This window comes from Melospiza melodia, chromosome 11 (genome assembly GCF_035770615.1).
Source record: "Melospiza melodia melodia isolate bMelMel2 chromosome 11, bMelMel2.pri, whole genome shotgun sequence".
NCBI classification, from domain to species: domain Eukaryota; kingdom Metazoa; phylum Chordata; class Aves; order Passeriformes; family Passerellidae; genus Melospiza; species Melospiza melodia.
In genome coordinates this window covers 2,476,114-2,496,802 of record NC_086204.1, presented here as the reverse complement: position 1 = coordinate 2,496,802, position 20,689 = coordinate 2,476,114, and the positions used below count along the sequence as shown (strand labels likewise).

General features: G+C 59.3%; 3 protein-coding genes across 3 annotated transcripts; 1 reads left to right on the top strand and 2 right to left on the bottom strand.

Annotated features, from left to right (window-relative positions):
- Window positions 1-803: 803 nt before the first annotated feature.
- On the bottom strand, window positions 804-3,635 carry PLPP6 (phospholipid phosphatase 6). The gene is made up of 2 exons (XM_063165282.1): window positions 3,218-3,635; window positions 804-1,561 (listed from the first exon to the last, which is right to left on the bottom strand). The coding sequence occupies exons 1-2, from the start codon at window positions 3,618-3,620 to the stop codon at window positions 1,191-1,193; spliced, it is 774 nt and encodes a 257-aa protein (XP_063021352.1). The 5' UTR covers window positions 3,621-3,635; the 3' UTR covers window positions 804-1,190.
- A 437-nt stretch (window positions 3,636-4,072) lies between these two features.
- Window positions 4,073-10,149, top strand: FAM78B (family with sequence similarity 78 member B). Its single transcript, XM_063165278.1, has 2 exons — window positions 4,073-4,335; window positions 6,188-10,149. Exons 1-2 carry the CDS (start codon window positions 4,073-4,075, stop codon window positions 6,708-6,710), a joined length of 786 nt encoding a protein of 261 aa, XP_063021348.1. The 3' UTR covers window positions 6,711-10,149.
- Window positions 10,150-11,501: 1,352 nt separating this feature from the next.
- PRDX6 (peroxiredoxin 6) lies at window positions 11,502-20,678 on the bottom strand. Its single transcript, XM_063165277.1, has 6 exons — window positions 20,664-20,678; window positions 20,462-20,615; window positions 17,696-17,852; window positions 13,569-13,715; window positions 12,994-13,140; window positions 11,502-12,511 (listed from the first exon to the last, which is right to left on the bottom strand). The coding sequence occupies exons 2-6, from the start codon at window positions 20,551-20,553 to the stop codon at window positions 12,380-12,382; spliced, it is 675 nt and encodes a 224-aa protein (XP_063021347.1). The 5' UTR covers window positions 20,554-20,615; window positions 20,664-20,678; the 3' UTR covers window positions 11,502-12,379.
- Between the last annotated feature and the right edge of the window lie 11 nt (window positions 20,679-20,689).

Below are 20,689 nucleotides of genomic sequence, written 5' to 3'. Positions count from 1 at the left end.
AACACTGCCTGGTCTTAATATGACTTAATTGGTGTTTGCCAGGGCCTGAGTGCACTTAGACCTCAATGACCACAAAGAGCCTCACCTGGGCCCAATCCCTTTACCCGTGCCAGGAGCACTGTTGAAGCTGATTATGTGAGCTCAGTCTACAGCCCTCACTCTCTGCCTGGCTGTGGTGCCTGCTAAAGTGTGTTGTATGATTTTCTGGCTCAGTCTCAGCCCCAGCTCATTACAGAGGGTCCTTGTGGTCCCCTCCTGCCAAGGACCAGCAGCCCTCTGTGAAAAACAGGCTGCCAGTGGTGCCAGGGGAGGAAAGCCAGCCTGCCTGGAGCACAGGGAGCCGTGGCCGTGGTTGGCAGAGCCAGGGCCTCTTGCTGGAGGAGGTGCAAGCAAGGCTCAGACCTGGGGCTGGGTGTATTTCTGGGCTCTGGGAAGGGGCTGGCTCTGCAGGACTCTCTCTGCAGCCTGGAATACGCTATTGATCAGGAATTGCTGTGAATGCATTGTACCCCTTCAGAAACTGTAAACCCTGTGGAGGGCAAAAGGAACTGGGAAGCTCTGGACAAGAGCTTCAGCAGGCTGCTGCTGGGGGCTGCTCACTGTTGCCCACTGAATGATCAACCCTTCAGTGCCACTGTCCTTTCCCAATGACTCTGGGGGCCATGTGCTTGACATGTAGCCTTAGTGCAGCACTTAAATTGAGAGCAATAGGGAAAAGATTGCTTAGGGAGGCAAAGCTCTGCCTAACTCTGAGGAAAGAGCCCTGTGGGTCCCCTCCAGGCTAATGTTGTAGATGTGCAGGGTATGCTTGAACAGCAGCATGATCAGTGTATTTATAGGATACAGATACAGGGGTGATCGCAGAGAAACCTCTGCAGAGTCACAGCTACCACGTACAGCACGGGCCATTGCAGGTGCCCAGAGAGCATGCAGATTCACAGCATGAGCAGCGAGCTGCCGGCTGGGCGTGCCGAGCCCTCCCCAGGCTCTGCAGAGACCGCGTTTGGTCACCAGAGAACAGTCAGCGCAGCCCCCGCCTGGCGGCCCACGGGAGGGCAGGACAGCACCGGACATCTGAGTGCAGGCCTGGAGCCTGCGGCACCGCTCCTGGGGAAGCCTCGGCCGGACCGACGCCGCTTCAGCACCAGAATCCCGTCCTGCGTGCGCTCAGAGCGGCGTGCCGAGGGCGCTCAGCGGCTCCAGAGCGTGAAGAGGGCGGGCGCGGTGGCCGGGGACAGCCAGCAGTGCTCCACCACGCCGTAGAGCGCGTAGCCCAGCAGCAGCCCGAAGAGCACGTCCGTCATGTTGTGCCTGCCCAGCATGACCCGCGAGACGCTGACGACGAGGGCCCAGAGCACCACGAGCACGCGCAGCGGCACGGCCAGGACCAGGTGGCGCAGCACGAAGCGGCACACGAGGGCGGCCCTGGTGGCGTGGCCCGAAGGGAAGGAGTACTTGTCCACCGAGATGGTGACGAACATGTCCATCTTGTTGTGCGTGGGCCGCGGCCGCTTGACGAGCCCCTTCACCACGGCCACCATCAGCAGGTCCAGCAGCAGCGCTGGGAGAGACAGCGACAGGGGTTACTGAGGGCGGGACCGTCAGCCAAGGGACATCGGCTGTCAAAGCTGCCCCAAGGTGACGTTCTTCCCCAGGCAGGGAGAGCACAGCACACAGCTGCTCTTGGCATTCTGCAGCAGCAGGAGCACATCCTCAAGCTCTGCTCCTCTGCACACAGCCCTCCTGCCCCAGCAGCCCCTTGGCCCGCCACAGCCTGCACCCCAGGGCTTTTCTCTCTGCAGAACCTGATCTTGCCATGACTCTGGGCCCAGTCTCCTCCTGCAACAGAGGCATGAAGTCCCCAGAGCTCCCTTGCTGGCAGCGCTGACTCTGCACTGCTGTCTGCCCTGCTGACCGGGGTCAAACCCGCTGGGTGAATGATCAACCCACTCCCCTTGGGCACAGGTCAGCCAAGGGGGAATGCTCAGGGCTGGTGGCCTGCCAGGGCTCCTGGGGTCTGCCTGCTCCCTGTTGCTGGGGGGAAAGTTAACCCTGCTCTGGTTCTCAAGAGATTAATCAAGGATAAATTATGGTGACTTGCCCCTGAGGGCTAAAGGTTGTTGTCACAGAGGAGGCAAAGCACCTGTGATAAATGTTCAGACAGTATTTGGCAAGAGCAGCTTCTCATCTAGGGCAGAGGGTACTTTCCCCATCCCTGTTAGCTCAGCTTAGCACAGCACCCACAGCCAGGGCTACTTCTTGTTGTGTGAGAGACCAACTTCTGTTTGTCCTAAGACATTTCTGGACACCAAACCAAATCTTTTGGTTGCTTCGGTTAATTTCCTTTGGTTAATCATTTAAGACCAAATTTCCTTTTCGTTTTTTTCTCCCTGACATGTAAAACTGGATTAACTGCTTTTTCTCTTTCTACACAGGATCTGGGAATTCAGGCTGGACATGAGGGAATCCTCCTTCCCCACAGGGGTGCTGCAAGCCAGGGACAGATCCCCAGGGAGATGGGTGGCTATGCCCAGAGCACTGAGGTGCTGGGACAGCTCTCCTTGGAGCAAAGGTCAGGCTGGAGGCATCCAGTTCTGCTGTGGGGCTCCAGTTTAACCACGTGCTGCTAGATGAAAAAGATGCACAAAACTATGCTTCCCACCAAGCAAATTTCAAGTCGAAATTGAAGTGTGAGATACTAATTATTTGCTACTTAATACAAGACTAACAACAGAGAGAAGGTCTGGTGTCCTAGAGCTATAACAGTTTCTAAATATGCAAAAATTAATCCTCTTAAACAGACCTAGGCTGTTCTGTGTGCGTGTATGAAACACTACAGCACGCAGGATTAAAAGTCGTGCTTCAAACCAGGTTTCCTCACCGGCTGGAACAGAACAATCCACGAAAGCCCTGCGGGCATGAAGCCAAGTGTCTGTGTGCCACAGCAGCTTTTCAGGGGAAGGCCTGGTGTCTCAACACTGCCCCTGGAGCGTGCTGTTGTGACAGGCGTGGGGAGCCGAGCCTTCAGCCCCGAGAGCGTTTTGTAAGCGCGGGAGTGTGCCAGCGCGCGGTGCCAGCTGTGCCAGGTGACTCGTGGCGCCGCCGCCGCGCCCTTCAGCCGGGCGAGCCCGCACAGGCTGCTCAAAGCCAGCCGGCGCTCTCGGCTGCTGCGCTGAGCCCCGTCCCTCGGGTGGCCCTCCCCAGCCCCCCGGCTCACCGAAGAGCAGGTTGAGCAGCACTTCCCTGGCCGCGGGGCTGTCGGTGTGCCAGAGCCCGTAGGCGGTGCCGAGCACCCAGGGGATGCCGTGCCCCGACACCTCGATGACCTTCATGAGCGGGCGGGCGCTGCCCCAGGCCGAGCCCTCCCCAGCGCACACCCCCAGGCGCTTGGAGGCCCACAGGTCGATGGCGAGCAGGGAGCTGAGGGCGATGCCCACGAAGGACGGGTTCAGCTTCATGCAGTCCTCCTCGGGCAGCGGGGCGGCACCGGCGGCGCCGGCGGGCTCCCGGCGGCGGGACGGGCTGTCCGGTGCGGCGGGCCCGCGCTGGCTCAGCGACAGGAACTCCAGGCGGCCGCCGCTGCCGGCGCGCCGCTCGCGGCCGCTCCGGGGGCTCGGCATGGCGACGGCGGGCGGCCTGCGGGAGGCGGGCGCCGGTCACCGGTCACCCGCTGCCAGGCCCGCTCGGAGCCCGGCATGTCCCCGTGCCCGGGGTCGCTTCCCTCTCCCGCTCCCCGCGCCCTGCCGGTTATCCCCGCCCCGCCCGGGCGCGGTGCCCCCGCCGCTCCCGGCGCGTCCCCCGGTACCGGGCGGCCCCGGCGCCGCTTCCGCTTCCTGTTCCGCTTCCGCCCGTGACGCGCGCGCCGCTCCCGCCGCGCCCCGCCCACCGGCGCGCACGTGCCCGCCGCGGCCGGCGTACGGCGGCCGGCGAGGGCCGGAAGAGACGCGGCGGCGCCTTCGCCCTGCCGGCGCCGGTGCGGGCGCCGTGCGGCGGGCGGCGATGCGCGGCGGGCGGGCGGCGGCGGGACCGGCCGCCCCCCCGGGCCCGCGGTGACGGCGGCTGGGCCGCGGCCATGGGGTGCCTGCAGAGCGTGGCCTGCAAGGCGCGGGTGCGCCGCGAGCAGATCGTGGTGTCGGACGTGTCGGCCACCATCGAGCCGGCGGCCACGGCCATCGAGGAGAGCTCGCCGGTGGTGCTGCGGTACCGCACGCCCTATTTCCGCGCCTCCGCCCGCGTCCTCATGCCGCCCATCGCCCGCCGGCACACCTGGGTGGTGGGCTGGATCCAGGCCTGCAACCACATGGAGTTCTACAACACCTACAGCGACCTGGGCGTGTGAGCACCGGGACGCGGGGGGCTCCGGGGCGCGGGATCCGGGCTGGGAACGGCACTGGGGGCTCCCCGGGAGCTGCACCCCCGGTTTTGGGAGCTGCACCCCCGGTATTGGGCACTGCACTCCCTGCATTGGGAGCTGCATCTCTGGCACTGGGAGCTGCATCTCCGGCATTGAGTTCTGCACCCCGGCATTGGGAGCTGCAGCCCCGGTATTGGGTTCTGCACCCCGACTTTGGGAGCTGCACCCCGGCATTGGGAGCTGCACCCCGGCATTGGGTTCTGCACCCCCGGCATTGGGAGCTGCACCCCGGCATTGGGCACTGCACTCCCTGCATTGGGAGCTGCACCCCGGCATTGGGCACTGCACTCCCTGCATTGGGAGCTGCATCTCTGGCACTGGGAGCTGCAGCCCCGGTATTGGGTTCTGCACCCCAGCATTGGGAGCTGCACCCCGGCATTGGGTTCTGCACTCCCTGCATTGGGAGCTGCATCTCTGGCATTGGATTCTGCACCCCCGGCATTGGGAGCTGCACCCCGGCATTGGGTTCTGCACCCCCGGCATTGGGAGCTGCACCCCGGCATTGGGTTCTGCACCCCAGCATTGGGAGCTGCACCCCGGCATTGGGAGCTGCATCGCCGGCATTGGGAGCTGCATCGCCGGCATTGGGAGCTGCACCCCGGTACTGGGAGCTGCATCTCTGGCATTGGGAGCTGCACCCCGGTACTGGGAGCTGCATCTCTGGCACCCTGTGCTGCCACCCCAGCACCCTGTGCTGCCCCTCTGCCCCACCTTTGCAGCCACACACGGGCAGCACCTTCACCCCAGCCCCACTCCCCGACCCCACAGTTGCTGCCCCTCCAGCCCCACAGCTGGTCCCACACCCTCCAGCCTGGACCTCGCCTCTCCAAGGGCTTTGTGGCCGCTGTCTCTCACCAAGCATTGTTTCTCCTTTGGCACTGGGAGTGGAGCACAGGCTGTGCTGCGGGAGTTGCCCCCTTGGCCTGTGTTACAAGAGGGAATGGTTGCAGTGCTGGGCAGAAGTAGCAGCAGGAAAACAGCTTTCCCAAGGCTGGGTGTGACTTGTGGGGACGCTGAGGGACAAGCTGTTGGCTCTCTGTCTGTGTCTTCTGCCTTTGGAAAGGGGTGATGCCAGAGGGGAGATGTGCAGAGGGGTCTGTTCTGCAGCTTGCTGTGGGCTCCTGCTGCTGGTGCCACCGCTCTGTGGGTGCTGGGGAGCAGCAGGTCCTGGTGCTGCATCCTTGTGTCGCCACAGATGGGTGTGCATGGGGCATGGAGCACTTGGGGATGTTGGAGGATGGCACGAGTGTGGCCCCAGCCGCTCTGCTGCAAAGCTGCTGCCGTGTTATTGTCACACCGTGTTGGTAGCATGGCCAGCAGCAAAGACTTGGGCTGAATCCTCCCCACCAGCCATATTGCAGGGATTCCATGGTGCCAGTGGCAGGTTTAATTGTGGGATTCGGTTGTTGTATGTTAAGGCATAAAAATCACAGATCTCCTGCAGGAGGAGGCTGCTGAGGGGCTGGGCCTGTGCTGTGGTCACCATGGTGCAGCTGGGGGACAGGGATGGCTGTTCTCCAGCACAGGAGCTGATTAAGGGGAGGGTGACCCCAAAGACACTCAGCAGTGGGGTTTGGCCCAGTCAGTTTAATTGCAGGTTAATTAAAATGGCATTGTGTTGGCAGAGCAAGGGCTCGAGCTGGATGTGCTCGAGGAACCGAAGCTGAATTTGTTCTCCAGGTCTGTCCCTGAGAGTTTGCTGCAGGCAGGCAGGCAGGCAGAGGGTCCCTGTGCTGCCATTTCCCTGCTCATCTTCCTCTTCCTCTTCACCAGGTCGAGCTGGGAGCTGCCCGACCTGCGGGAAGGACGAGTGAAAGCCATCAGCGACTCGGATGGGGTGAGCTACCCCTGGTACGGAAACACCACAGAAACCGTGACCCTGGTGGGGCCCACCAACAAGATCTCCAGGTTCTCGGTGAGCATGAACGACAACTTCTACCCCAGCGTGACGTGGGCCGTGCCCGTGAGCAACAGCAACGTGCCGCTGCTGACCAGGATTAAAAGGGACCAGAGCTTCACCACGTGGCTCGTGGCCATGAACACCACCACCAAGGAGAAGATCATCCTGCAGACCATCAAGTGGAGGATGCGCGTGGACATTGAGGTGGACCCCATGCAGCTGCTGGGGCAGCGGGCGCGGCTGGTGGGCAGGACTCAGCAGGAGCAGCCGCGGATCCTCAGCAGGATGGAGCCCATCCCGCCCAACGCGCTCGTCAAGCCCAACGCCAACGACGCCCAGGTGCTCATGTGGAGACCCAAGCGAGGGCAGCCCATCGTGGTGATACCCCCCAAGTAGGGCGGGCAGCCGAGCCCCTGGCTGCCCACGGACGGGGCTGCCCGGCCAAAGCTCCCCTCTGGGCTCTCCTGCCTTTCTTGTTGTGCTTGGAAACGTGGCTCCTCCTCGGGCACAAGTAGAGCCTGGCTGGCACGAGGGCGCAGAAGAGGGTTTGCTGAGCTGGAGGATTTCCCGGGAAGCGGAACGGAGTGCTTGCAGCTGGCACGAAGGACTCGTCTTTCCTTGTGGGGCAGCACGAGCAGCATGAGTGTGGTTGAACCGTGCCCGTGGCAGATGCTGCTTCCCACGCAGCCAGAGGGAGAAGCAGAGGCTGTTCCTGTCCCCGTGTCCCTGCCGTGTCCGTAGCTATGCATTTCAGAGCCGTGATCCCCACCCCCGTGCCTGCCCGCCTCCCGCAGTGGGGTGGGACCGGACGGTGCTGGGGGCGGGCAGAGCCCGGTGGCACCGCCCGGGAGGGGTTTCTGCAGCCCGGGGGCAGCGGGACACGTTTTGCATGCGTCTGGGTGTGTTTGGAGTAGTTGTGAGTGTAGGAGATGCCATAGCTCTTTTCCGTCTTGGGGTGAGGTGTAAGGGCAGGTTAGATGTCCTTTAGTTGTGAGGTGCACTAAGTCTTTGCATCCCTCAGCCTCCCTTCTCTTTGGGGAGCAGGAGGGTTGTCAGCCCAGTCCGGGTGGGAATGGGGGCAGTGCCATTCTCCCAGCCCGGGTGCTCTGGGTGTGTGGGGTGCCCAGACCAGCCCAGAGGCGCCCCTGGACTCGCTTTGCTTCACTGCAGACCCCCTGCCTTGCTAGAAGTTGGGTGCTCGCTCATTTTCCACGCAGATGCTGCCTCACATGGAGGCCTCTCCCAGGCAGCCATGGAGCAGGGTGGCTGCTGGCTGGGCCGCCAGGGCACGCTTTGTGGTGCCTGCCCAAGCCCTGTGTGAGGCAGGGATGTGAGTGCTGGGGGCCGTTCAGGGCAGGCCTGGCTTAGCCTGGGAAGGAGGAGCTGAATGTGCTGCCTGGGGCTGCCTCCTGCTGCTGCTGCTGCTGCTGTGCTCGGAGGGGTCACAGGGGGATTTATTTGCCTTCCTCCTCCCTCCTTGCTGCCTGGATGGCTGGCACTGGCTGCTCCGTGGGGCAGCACGCTGCCGTGGGATGCAGCTGGCAGTTCCCAGGATCTCGCCCTGGAGCTGCAGCAGAGGCATAAACCACGGCTGTGCTGCTGCTGCTGCCCCGGGTGCTCCGTCACTCCTGGGCAGGTGCTTACGGCTTTTGCTGCTTTCTCTGCTCTGTCCTCCCTGGCACGAGCCCTGCAGCTCCTCCAGCTCGCAGCCCTGCCTTCCTCACACTGCAGGGAGGCTGTGGTGCCCTGGGGATGCAGGCCATTCCTGCTGGGAAGGTCCCTGTGCCATCCCGCTGGCAGTGCTGGGTGACACTTCCCTGCACCCGGGCCCTGCCAGCCCAGGGGCTCCCGAGGCATCTTAGACCAAAAATCCCTGTGAAATCCCCCTGCTATTTATTGCCCTCAGTAGTGTTTGCTGCTGATCCAGTTCTTTATTTATTATTTTTCCTCTGGGAGCGTTTCCTTTGGACGCCCTGGTGCAGCAATTCCGTGTGCCGGGGCTGGTGCTCCCGCTGGGCTGGGATCCCGCTGCTTTCTGTGCCTGGGTGGGTTCTGCAGGGGGCAGGCTTGGAGGGAGACAGGGCTTTGAGCTTTGGTTTGCTGTGTTTTCTGCAGCAGAGCTCCCACAGGGAGCTTGTGGTGTGGGAAGATGTCCTGCTCTTGTGAGACTGTGGTTTTGTCCTGGTGTGGGACCGATGGCGGCTTGTGCCATCGCTGATGTTTTGTTTTTCAAAAAGTGTGTGTGGAGAGGGGTTAGAAACTTGAAATACAATTTTCCTTAAGGACTGGGGGAGGAGGGGTAAGTACCTTTTTGGTTTGAAGTAAGGCAGGTGTATACTTTTGACCCAGGGGGACAGAAACATCTCTGGCAGCGTCAGAGCTGAAACGCCAGAGGAAGGGGCTCCCCAACAAACAGGTGGCTCCAAGGTGGCCTTTCCTGCTGGGAGAGGATGCTGTGTCCAGAGGCTGCGTGAGCCAGCTCCCCAAAACCCACGGGAAGTGGCTGCAGGCTGCTGTCAGCCCAGGGAGTGCTGTGGCTCCCGTGCCTGGGAGAGCAGGGACGCTGCTGCAGGGATGCTGTTGGACCCAACGTTGCCACCTTTTGGGATTTGCTGGCCAGGCTGAGCCTTGGCACTGAGACAGCAGTGGCTGGAATGCTGTCCATGAATGTCTGCAACATCCTGGTGCCAGGTCAGGCTCTGTGCCTGGCTGTAGCCGTGTGCCTGACGCCCCAGGGCTGCCCCAGCCTGCAGGCAGGTGTTGGCTGAGCCCTGGGGCCGTGCCTGTGTTCACCTCTCCAGGCTTCTGCCAGGCTTCCATTCCTGCTCCTCTGACAGCTGGATTTGATGCACACTCGGTCTGGTGCACGGCTTGTCTTTGTGGGCATTTCCCCGTTAAAAAAAAGAAAGGGGGGAAAAAAAAAAAATTGCAAAAATTGTTTGCAAAGAAACACGTGCAAACAGTGTTTACAGAAACGCTCACACCTGGGTGGAGATGGAGCTCTGGGGCTGCTGGTGCTCAGGGGAAGGAGGGAAGGTGTGGGGGAGAGTTCCCCTGTAGGATTCTGAGTTTGGCTCATTCCCTGTGGCTGGATGAGCACTCAGACTCGTGGGTTCACCCCCATGGGATGCTCTCCCTGTGCCCCCCTTCCCCACCAGCACCCCGTTATCTCAGGGAGGGGCAGCCCATGGAAATGCCCACCCTCCTGCTCCCTGTGCCCTGAGCGCCCCTTCCCCTCCTTCCCAGCCTCGGGTCGCCTATTTATTTATCGATCTATTTATTTATTTAAGTTATTTATTGGTATTTATTGACAACTGGAAGTCGGGGTGGGGCCGGGGGGGGCTCATTTCTGCTGCACAGTGGGGGCAGCTGGGTCTCCCCCACACCCAGCCCCTGCCTTTGGGGTGCTGCTGGGGTCCCCAGGCTCCCATCCCCTTTGGGAGAGGCAGAAGGGGAGCACACGGTGCCCGCGGGGAGGGCACCCGGTGCTGCTCCCTCCCTGCCCTGCCCATCCCTGTTTACCGACCCGGCCTCCTGGTGCCTCTCCCGCTGGATTTGCCCTTTCCAGCCCCTGGAGAGGGCGGGAGGAGCCAGGGTGGGTGAATGTCACTAGGGGGAACAGACCCAACCAGGTATTCTGCTGCCGCGTGGGGAAAATCAGAGAGAGAGAGAGAGAGAGAGAGAGAGAGAGGAAAGCTGGTTCTGCAGAGTGCCTTAAACACAAACGACTTTACCCAGTAGGGGGCTTGGACTTCTGTCTCTGGATGTTATTACCAACTCGAAAAAATGTTGCATTTCACTTCTCTGGGATTAAAAGAAAACTACTGGAGCTGTACTGGAGCCAAACCTTGTGTTTGCTTGAGTGTCTCTGGCTGGTTTGTACCTCTGGGGCCGTGGCAGCACTGGGGAGGGAGCAGGCAGGAATTCATGGAATTTTAGTGGCTGTCCCTGCTGCCTTTAAGCCCTTGGGTCTGGTGGAAGAATTTGCTCCACTTTGTCCTTTCTGGTGACAGAATTTGCTCCACTTTGTCCTTTCTGGTGACAGAATTTGCTCCACTTTGTCCTTTCAGGTGGCTTCTGTGCTGTCCCAGAGGGGTTCCCTGTGCTGGCCCTGCAGTGCCCTGCCCCAGGGCATGGTCTGAGCAGGCTCTTGGCACAAATCTGCCATGGGGCTGTGTCCTCACACCTCCAGAAAATCGGGCAGTTGGTTGGAAAGCTTGGAGGGGGCAGAAGTTCCTTTTTTCCCTTAGGAAAGCAGATCAAAGTGAGGGAGCAGCAAGAAGCCCAGGAGTTGGTGCAGCCCAGCCATGGGAACTAGGAAAGCTGCCCAGCTTGTTAAAGCTGAAAAGCTACACTGAAAAAAAAGATGTTTCCCTTTTGAAATTGTAGCTTCCCTCTCCCCTTTCTTGCAGAGTGGAAGAGTGAGAACAAAAGTCAGCCCAGGGACCAACTGTTCCTATCTTCCAGTCAAAATAATACATGGGAATAATAAGGAGTTTCATAATGAAGGTTCATTTAAAAGCCATTTGGGGAAATACACCAATATTCACTGCATAGCTCCTGAAGGCAATTAGAAATTAATAAACCTATTTTTGGCGGGGAGAGGGGTAATGAAAGAGAGTTGTGTGTGCTGCCTGAGGTTTGGTCTGGAGGGGGATCTCACTGCCTTTGGTGCTTTGCTCACCTTGAACATCAAACCCACCAGTCCCCACTTGCTGGGGGGGTACGTCTTGCCCAGGTGATCTGATTTCTTTAACAGCTGCTCCTTTTGAGCATTGCTGGCTGTGCTGGGCACTCAGGGGTGCTGGCAGCCACCCTGTGTGCTATTAGCGAGCAGCTTTCTCTCCTGCTGATGAATTAAACCATTGCTCATCTCTTGACAAATCCCTGAGGAGGAGGTGTGGGAGAGCAGGAGTTTGCACGGCTCCTGTCGTGCTGCTCGTGCCCCAGGAGCAGGGAAGGACCTGCCCTGCAGCCAAGGACAAGGCTCAGGGACATTGTTCCTGCCCAGCAGGGACAGCACAGCTGCCTTGTCTGAGAGCCTGTGCCCTGGGACAAGCTGTCCCTCCAAAACTCCTTCCTTGCAGAGCAAGAACAAGGGCAGTCTGTGCTGCCTGGGCACAAATCCCAGCCCGGTGCCCACAGGGAACGCAGCAAACTTGTGGGAAAGACAAGGGACACTGCAGGTAGTACTGAAGGTCAGTTTATTTGCTTAATTCCCTCTCCCACAAAACCTGGAAACCATCACCTTCCAGCAAGAGACAAAGAAAGCATTAAGAGGTGAAAGATTTAGCTCTGCAGCTCCTCCCCTACTCGTGGAGCACAGGTTAGATGGCTGCTCTGAAAGGCACGCAGCAGCTTGGAGCCCCCAGAGCTCCTGGCCCAGCAGGACAGCCCTCCTCAGCACACCTCGGGGCTGGCACCAAACGGGGTGGGGACAGCACAGCAGGAGCCCTGCAGTGCCTGCTGGGGACCAGGCAGGGCTGGGCTGGGGCAGGGAAACACCCAGGGGTTGCTTCTGAGGGATGGGCTGGAGGGACAGGAGGGCTGGTTCTGGGCTGGAGGGACAGGAGGGCTGGTTCTGGCTGGAGGGATAGAAGGGCTGGTTCTGGGCTGGTTCTGGGCTGGCACAAGGCAGGGAGACACCCATGGGTTGGTTTTGGGGGGATAGAAATGGAGGGACAGGAGGGCTGGTTCTGCGCTGATTCAGGGATGGTTCTGGGCTGATTCAGGAGGGTTGGTTCAGGAGGGTTGGTTCTGGGCTGGTTCAGGGATGGTTCTGAGCTGGTTCTGGGCTGGTTCAGGGATGGTTCTGAGCTGGTTCTGAGCTGATTCAGGAGGGTTGGTTCTGGGCTGGTTCAGGGATGGTTCTGGGCTGGTTCAGGGCTGATTCAGGAGGGCTGGTTCTGGACTGGTGCTGAGCTGGTTCAGTGCTGCCATGCAGCAGCAGAGTGCCAGGACGGGGCCGTGGGTGGTGCGGTGTCAGAGGGGCGGGAGCTGGGCTCAGGAAGGCTCTGGCATCCCAGCAGGACGGACAGACAGACAGACAGACAGGCAGCCAGCCCTCACTCTGGCTGCGGGGTGTAGCGCAGGTACTTCTTGCCCGACGGCAGCTCCTTGGTGAAGACCCCTTTGGGGAAGAGCTTCTTGGCCTCCTCGTCGGGTAAGGTGGGCACCACCATGACGCTGTCACCGGGCTGGGGGGCACATGGGGACAAACGGGGACAGTCAGGAGCGGGCAGGGCCGGGCACGGGTGGCACTGCCCCACTGTGAGTGCACGTCCCATGCCTGGAGCCAGCAGTGAGGGCAGGGTGGGGGAGATGCCCAAAGGGAGAGGTGTGCCACCTGCCAGCCCTGCCAATGGCATTCCCAGGGGAACAGGGAGTAAGGGGGGGCAGAGTTTGAGCCTCTCTGTGATGCTGGATGGAGCACAGCTTGCCCATTCCTACGGTTCAGGTACCCCTGGGCAGGTGCTGCTGGCTGCCCCTTGAATTCCAAGCCCTTGGGGAAAGATCTGCTTTGCTGGGAGGTGGCTGAGCCAGCCCAGCCCACTGGGATTTTATGCTAGGAGCCTGCAGAGGCCAGGCTGCTCCAGCTGCTGCTTCCCCCAGCCTGTGTGCCCCTCCAAGGGGGGCTGGCTGCCATTTCCACGCCTGTTCCCAGTGCCCTGCTCCTCACCTTCCAGTCCACGGGGGTAGCGACCTTCTTGTAGGCTGTGAGCTGCAGGGAGTCCACCACTCTCAGGATCTCGTCAAAGTTTCTCCCAGTGGTGGCTGGGTACAGGATAGAGAGCTTCAGCTTCTTGTCAGGGCCAAAAACGAACACCTGAGCACAGGGAGACAGTGTCAGGGGCTGGGCACGTTTGTGTGGCTGCTCTGCCGGATCTGCTCAGCCCTGATGCTCCTTGCTTTCCTGGGAGATGCTGAGTTGGGACAGGGGAGATGCCATGGAGCAGCTGATGCCCAGGGAATGGGCTTTTGCTCTGGGAGCCCCTGTGTCCAACACCAGCTCGTTTCGCTGCCTGTGCCCTTCTAGTGCAAGCACGGGATGGGGGGAAAGGCAAAGCCCAGCAGATCCAGCACGGACAGAAATGAGTTTGGGACAGGCACGACTAGAATTGGCAGATCACCATGACAGAAGCCAAGGGAGCCAGCCCAGCTGCCGGGGGTGGCCATGGCCGTGCAGGGGAGCTGCCCCAGGCGCAGGGCAGGCTGGCAGCCGTGGCTCTGTGCTCTGGGACAGGCAGCACTCACCACACGGGCCGTCAGGGGCATGCCGTCCTTGTCCTGCTCGTCCGGGTCCAGCATGCCCAGCTGCACGGCCAGCTCCCGCTTCTTGTCAGCGATGATGGGGAAGGGCAGCTTCTCTGCAGGCTGCTCCCCGTTGTAGGCATTGATGTCCTGCAGGGACACAGCCGTGGCATGTCCCATCAGTTGCCAGAAAGCGGGTGACAAACCAGAAACCTTTGTGCCTCCTTGTTCGGGAGGTCGTTCTCAGGCTGTCTGTGCTCACAGCCCGGGCGGCAGGGCGTGGAGCAACAGGGAATTCCTGTTAGTGACACACAGAGAGCTTGAACTGAGCACTGTGCCCTCTTCCAGCGCCCTCCTGCACTGCTGACAGGTGTGTTGGTGTCACAGCTGGACTGACTGTGCTCCTAAGGAATTGTTTCTCTGGTGGCAGAGCAAACCAGCTGATAAAGAAAGGCCCAACACTGCACAGGTCTCGTGCAAGGCACCAATTCCATCCCATGAGTCACTCACAGCTTATTTAACTCAAGGCTCTCAAAAAAATCCACTGGAAGCCTGAGAGCAGGTGCTGGGGCACTGCTCACTCCTTTCTGAACCACACCTGGCACAGAAGAGAAAACCATCCCCCTCCACAGCCCTGGAGGCTCTGCCTTGTGAACACGGTTCATGAGGTTGTACTGATCCAAACTGGACCTGCTTCACAAACGCACACACAAAAAATGTATTTTGAGCACCTCTACACCTGGTCTGGACTCACCTGGGGTTGGCAGTGCCACCCTCACAGTGCCAGGGAGCCCCAGCAGTGCTCAGGGCAGCACAGGCAGGGCACTGCCAGCATCTGAGCAAGCAGAACTCAGGGCTCCTGCCCCAGGACAGGGCAGCCTGTTCCTTCCACCCTTTCCATGCTACAAAGAGCTACAAGCAGTGCTGCTGCGAGCCCCCCTCGCAGGGCTGTGCTGCCTTATCAGCTCAGCTGATAGCTCAGTGTGCAAACCCCCCCCTGCCCTCCCCAGGCTCTGAGTGTGGGGGGCAGGCTGGGCCCTGCACACAGGGAACCCAGGGAGGGCAGGTTGGAAATGCTGCCCCTTGGCACTGCTCAGAGCACACCAGCAGCAGCAAGAGCAGGCCCTGCACCCTCCCCGTGGCTGCTGGTGCTGACAAAAGGGGCTGTAGCCCTGCCCCAGCTGCCCAGGATGCTGCAAGCAGGCCAAGTGCTGCACACGTGGCCAAAGGTTTCCTTTCCAGCTCTGCTCTTTGCCTGTTTTCTCCCCAGGCCTTTCTGTGTCAGCAGAGCTCTGCAGAAAGGGGCCACTGCTCTCAGCTGGGCTGTGGCCAGGCCTGCCTTGCAAGGGAGCAGGGAATTGGTGCTGCTGTCCTGCAAACCTGCCCCGGCACAGCAGAGCAGGGAAGGAGGGCAGAGCTGAGGAGAAATGCAGCTGAATGCTCCACAGAGTCACAGGAGGCTGCAGATGGACACCAGCAAATGAGAGATGAGAGGCACCCCTCCTCTCTTTAGAGCAGGGCTGGAGGATGAGCAGTTTCCGAGAGGTATTGTGTGAATCCTATGAAGTGTAACTCGTTCCAAAATGCACGTAATTCCCTGGCCTGGGGAGAACACAGCCTCACAAGCCACACTGTGCTGCAATAAAACACCCATGACTCCCTCCCCTAATCACTGATTGTCTTTCCAGAGTCCAAGCTGAAACCAGACATCACAGGAGGGGCTGATTCACCAGTGAGTCACCATGGCGCAGGTATCCCTGGCCAGAGAGAGCACTGAAAGCTCTGACAGCACAGCTCAGGGGGCTCAGGCATTCCCCCAGCCCTTGCAGAAGCACAACCTCCTGCCTGGGGAGCTGGGATCAATCCCTGGCTGGGCCAGAGCCCCCAGCCCTGGAGCAAGGCTCTGTTCTGTGCCTAGGGATGGCTGAGAACAGCTGGAAAGCACACAGGGACTCCTGGCTGCATCTGGCCCCACCTTCCCAGGCAGATCCCACCTGAAACCTGGCAGCAGAGAAGTTTCTTTGTCGTTTCCTGCAGGAGTTCAGCCTCCCCTCTTTCCCCCTTGCAGGCTGTGCCCCAGGTAAAAGCAGCTTCACCCAGGCAGGGAGCAGAGTTGTGTTTGGGAATGCTGCACACAAGGGCTCTGCCCAAAATTCACTCCTGGTCTCGATCCAGTGGCACACAGGCTGCATGGAACACTCCAGCCTCGTCCTCACCAGCTGGATCTTGGGCCCTGGAGGAATTTCAGCTATTTCTGCCTCACAGGGGCTGAGCTGACACTTCCAAACCTCTGGCTCCAAGGCTTCTCCCAGCCTCACCACAGCTTCACTCGCTGCCCCTCCGTGGTTCTTCTGGAAGGTTTTCCTGCTCTGCCTCCCCCCAGCCAGCATCAAGGCTGTTCTGCAGCTTCTCCTGCTCTCACCCGAGCTTGTGCCTTGTGAATAATTCCATGGCATCAGCAGAGTCAGCTCGTTGCTCATCTCTTTTTCAGATCACCCGAGTCTGCTGAACCCCACACATCCCTGCAGGATGAAAGAGCTCAGCACTTCCCTCCTTGACACAAATCCCTGCTTTCCTGCAAGAAAGAGCCTGCCCTTCACAGAGCTGACTTGTGGAAAAGCTGCCTGCAAATTCAAAGGCTTTGCAGAAGTCAGCAACACCCTAACACCTCAGCTTTGGCCAAGCAGATGAGTCTCCCTCACAAAAGCACAACACAAATGTTCTGTTCTGGCTAATGACACGTTGTTTGCTAATTTGTCTGCTGGTTTCAGCCAGTCTGAGCAGCACAGAAACCTCATTTACTGGGATTTGTACACTGCTTTTCCCAGGCCCTTCTGGGGCTTGCTGGGGCATTGGCCATGCACCACTCAGGTACAAAGGCTGATTTAAGCAACAAGGCAATTAGCTAATTTCTAAAGCCAGTCAGTCACGAAATAATGTCCAACCGAGTGTAGAAATTTCTCACCTTTGATGCCTCTTATTGCAAGCACCTCTCACTCCTGGAAAATACGTGAGAACATTCCCAATTTTAAGAGCTAAGGGGGTGGCAGGTAATTCACCCAAGGATTTTACACTCTGGCCATTTCTGTCTGAAGCACTCATTTTAGACCCCTGCCACCTCTAGCCCTGGAACCATTCTCCCTGGTAGCACACACACAGGCTGCCTTTGAAGTTTTCCTTAAGTTCCTTGCAAGGTCCTTCACTGAGTTATTCCACTCCCATCTCTTTTTAGTACTGCCTCATGTTCATTTTACACTTAACATTCTCCTATTTGTGATTTTACAGTTAACATGTCTCAGTTTGTTTTCTCCTCCCTGCCCCAGCACAAACTGTAATTTTCTCCTCACTTCTGATGCCTCTTTTCCTTTCCTGTTTTATTACAGAGCTTCCTGGGGTCTGTGGGTAAGCTGCCTTCCTCTGAGGTTCTGGCCTCACCTCCACACATTTTAACCTTTTCAGTAGTGGTGGGACAGCAGTAATATTGCTTTCCTCTTGTATTGATGCCTCAGGTTTGAGCTTTTATATTTTTCAGGGTCAGTGCTGCTTTAGTGTGTGGGTCTGGGCTTCATATGAGGGGATGGTGAGCTCTGTGCACAGAGCAGGGAGACAAAACAATTCCTGCTCCAGCTGGGCACCAAGGACAAATGATCCAAATCTCAGGCCCAAGAGCACAAACAACGTGGGCTGGAGAGAGAAAAACAAGAAGGATGAGACTGCATGGGCTAAAGCTGGAATTGGACAATTAATTCCAATATGCAAATGGAGCAGAACTTATAAAAGTGAGAGACCCTGTGAGCAGTCGTCCATTTTGTGACCATTTTGGTTCATCTTGGGTGCAGCCCTGGCTGGGCTCTTGTGCTGCCCAAGGTGGACCCATTGAGGCCTTTAACAAATCCCTGCTTTATTCTTTAACTCTGTCCAGCCCCTGTTCTAGCTCAGCCTTCCCAAGGCATCACCATCAGAGTGCAAAGAGCACCCTGGACTTGGTGGGGTGCTCCGTGACGATGGAGAAGACCTTCCCCACTCCTGCTCTGCATTTCAGCACCGCCACGCTTTGGGATGTGACACTTGGGACCTCCAAGCCTGCACGGGCATTTCCTGCAGCCCCTGAGCCCCCCCGGAGGCCGTACCTTGCACCAGGAGAGGTGGTCCTGCACGCTGTCGATGGAGAGCGCGATCATCTTCACGTTGCGCTTGCTGAACTCGGGTGCCAGCTTGGCCGCCCGGCCCAGCTCCGTGGTGCACACCGGGGTGAAGTCCCGCGGGTGGGAGAACAGGATGCCCCACCTGCAACGGCACGGAGGCAGCTCTGAAGGGCACCCGCGGCTCTGGTTTGTGCTGCAAGAGCCTGAATGAGGGATGTGGGACTCCAGGGGCGCTCCAAAATGCAGGTTATTACATCCAAGAGGTCACAGCAGAACAGGGTGGTGGGTGACAGAGCTGTGCCCACAGCTGTCAGCTCCAGCTGCAGGCAGGCCTGGACACCCTTAGTTTAGGTTACATTTTCTTTGCTGAGCATCTTAATACAGCAGAACCAATCAATACCTTAACTATTATCTATAGCTTATCATAACTGCTATAATTACCATATTCATGTTACTGTTCTCCAATCACTAAAAGTTAGTACATTACAGTTTAAGCTAGAAGTTGGTTTTCAGTTTTCTTGCAGTGGGAAATTCTGAGGCCTTTTTTCTACTTGCAACATTGGCAGTCCTGTCTGCCTGTGCTTTCTGCTTGGTAAAAACATCTTCTTGTTTGGGGTGGGTTTATCCTTTGCTCTGAGCCATAAAAACCCCTTCTAACTAACACACCCTTTGCCTCCTTGGTTATCCAGTAAGGCTGGCTCAGCAATTCTTTTCTTCTATATCAAAACTTGCTTCCACCTCTACTCTTTCTTCATATTCTACATTCAAAAATCTTTCTGCTAAACCTATCTGTCTCACATATCTGTGAGACTTTCTTGTCAAACTTTCATCGTTCCCAACGCTGTGCAGAGTGGAGTGCAGGAACAGCTCGACTCTGATAAGGAATTCCTGGAGTGCAGGAACAGCTGGTGGAGTGCAGGAACAGCTCGTCTCTCTGATAAGGAATTCCTGCCCGGCAACTCTTCCATCCCTATCACCAGAAACTTCCATGAGATAAGCCCTGCTCTGCGAAACTCCCTGCACCTCGCTTCCCACTCTGCCTCCAGGATCCTGCAGGAGACGCCGGAGCAGACCCTGGCGCTTCCCAGGGATGTGGACACGGTGCTGTGTGAGGAAGTTTGGGGGAGCCAGGTGTACAGGGCAGCCCAGAGACCCCACGAGAGAGGGGGTGCCTGGCCAGGTTACTGCAGAGCTGGTCACTGATTCACGAGCTGGCCACTACCCCTGCACCTCCCCTCCACACACACAAACATGCATCGTGCAGCACAAAATAATGGGACAGGGCCAAGCCTAAACCCAGCTGCTGCTGTGAGCTGCACTCCATTAAAAGGTAAGAATTAATCAATAGCAGGGGAGGCCAGAAGTTAACAACATCACATCGTGGCTCCTGTTGCACTGACACAGCCACCTCAGCTTGGCAGTGATGGATTTTGAGTCTTCAGAGCAGCAAACACTAATCCTGCACCTCCCAGGTAAGGCAAACAGTGCGCAAGAAAGGCAGCAATGCAGCCCAGCAGGACGAGCTGGAGCAAAAAGGCTCTCAGGACTTCCCAGGGGGTAAAGCAAAGCCACCCCCAGCACTCCAAATTCCCTGCCAGAGACTCCTTCCACCATTTCTCAGCTCAAACCACACAGATCTTGCTGCACCGATCTTCACGGGCCTCCAGCAGCATGACAGGAGGGGAAAGCCGTGTCCGAGAGCCTTGGGAATGCAGCTGGAGGGATGAAATGAGGGCTCCTGCAGCTCTGCCAGGGCCGTGTGACTGCCACGGGTCAGCAGCAGGAATTATTGGTGTGCAGCTCCCCGGCCACGGTGCCAGGAGGCTGCTCGGACAATGCCCGCGCTCCGTGAGGGAACAGCGGCGAGCAGGAGGGCAGAGCTGCGTGTGCCAGGCTGGAGCAGCCATTTCCAGAGGGGCTGAGGCTCTCAGGGCTCTCACTGCCCTCTGCCCAGGCTCACAGTGCCCACAGCAGCGCCTGACCCGAGCCTGCCAAGCGCTGCCGGGAGCGGGGCCCGGAGGGGCCGGGCCCGAGCCGGGAATGGGACAGCCGGCTCTGAGGGAACGGTGCCCGGGGCAGCGGGGCCTTTGTCACCCTGGCACTCCCGGGACACCGGGCTGTCCCCTTGGTCACCTGGGCACTCCCGGGACACCGAGCTGTCCCCTTGGTCACCTGAGCACTCCCGGGACACCGAGCTGTCCCCTTGGTCACCTGAGCACTCCCAGGACACCAAGCTGTCCCCTTTGTCACCTTGGCACTCCCGTGGCACCGGGCTGTCCCCTTTGTCACCCTGGCACTCCCGGGACACCGAGCTGTCCCCTTGGTCACCTGGGCACTCCCGGGACACCGAGCTATGCCCTTTGTCACCTTGGCACTCCCGTGGCACCGGGCTGTCCCCTTTGTCACCTTGGCACTCCCGGGACACCGAGCAGTCCCCAGCGCCGCTCTGGCCAGCCGGGCTTTGCCCCTTCTCTGTCCTCCGGAGCTCGGCTCGCCCTCCGGGGACGATGGGGACGGGATTCTGCCCACCGGGAATCCCGCCGTGTCCGGCCCCCCGGTCCCACGAGGAAAAGCCACGTTTTGGAGCGAGGCCCCGGAACCGTGTGACACGGGGCTCAGCGTGCGGGAGGAATGAATGAAGGAACGCGGTGAGCGGCCCCGCTCCGTGCCGCCTCCCCGGGATCCCCGGGATCCCCGGCGGCGCCGACATCCCATCCCACCCCCGCTCCCGGTGTATCCCCAAGCGCTCACGAGTCTCCCAGGAAGTCGTGGAAGCGGATGCGACCCTGCGTGGTGTCCGCCTCGAAGTTGGGCGCCTCATCCCCCAGCAGCAGCCCCGGCATGGCTGCAGTTCCCGATGCAATTCCCGATGCAATTCCCGGTGCTGCTCCCGGTGCTGCTCCCGGTGCTGCTCCCGGTGCTGCTCCCGGTGCTGCTCCCGGTGCTGCTCCCGCAGCCGCCGCCGCCCGCTCTGCGCCT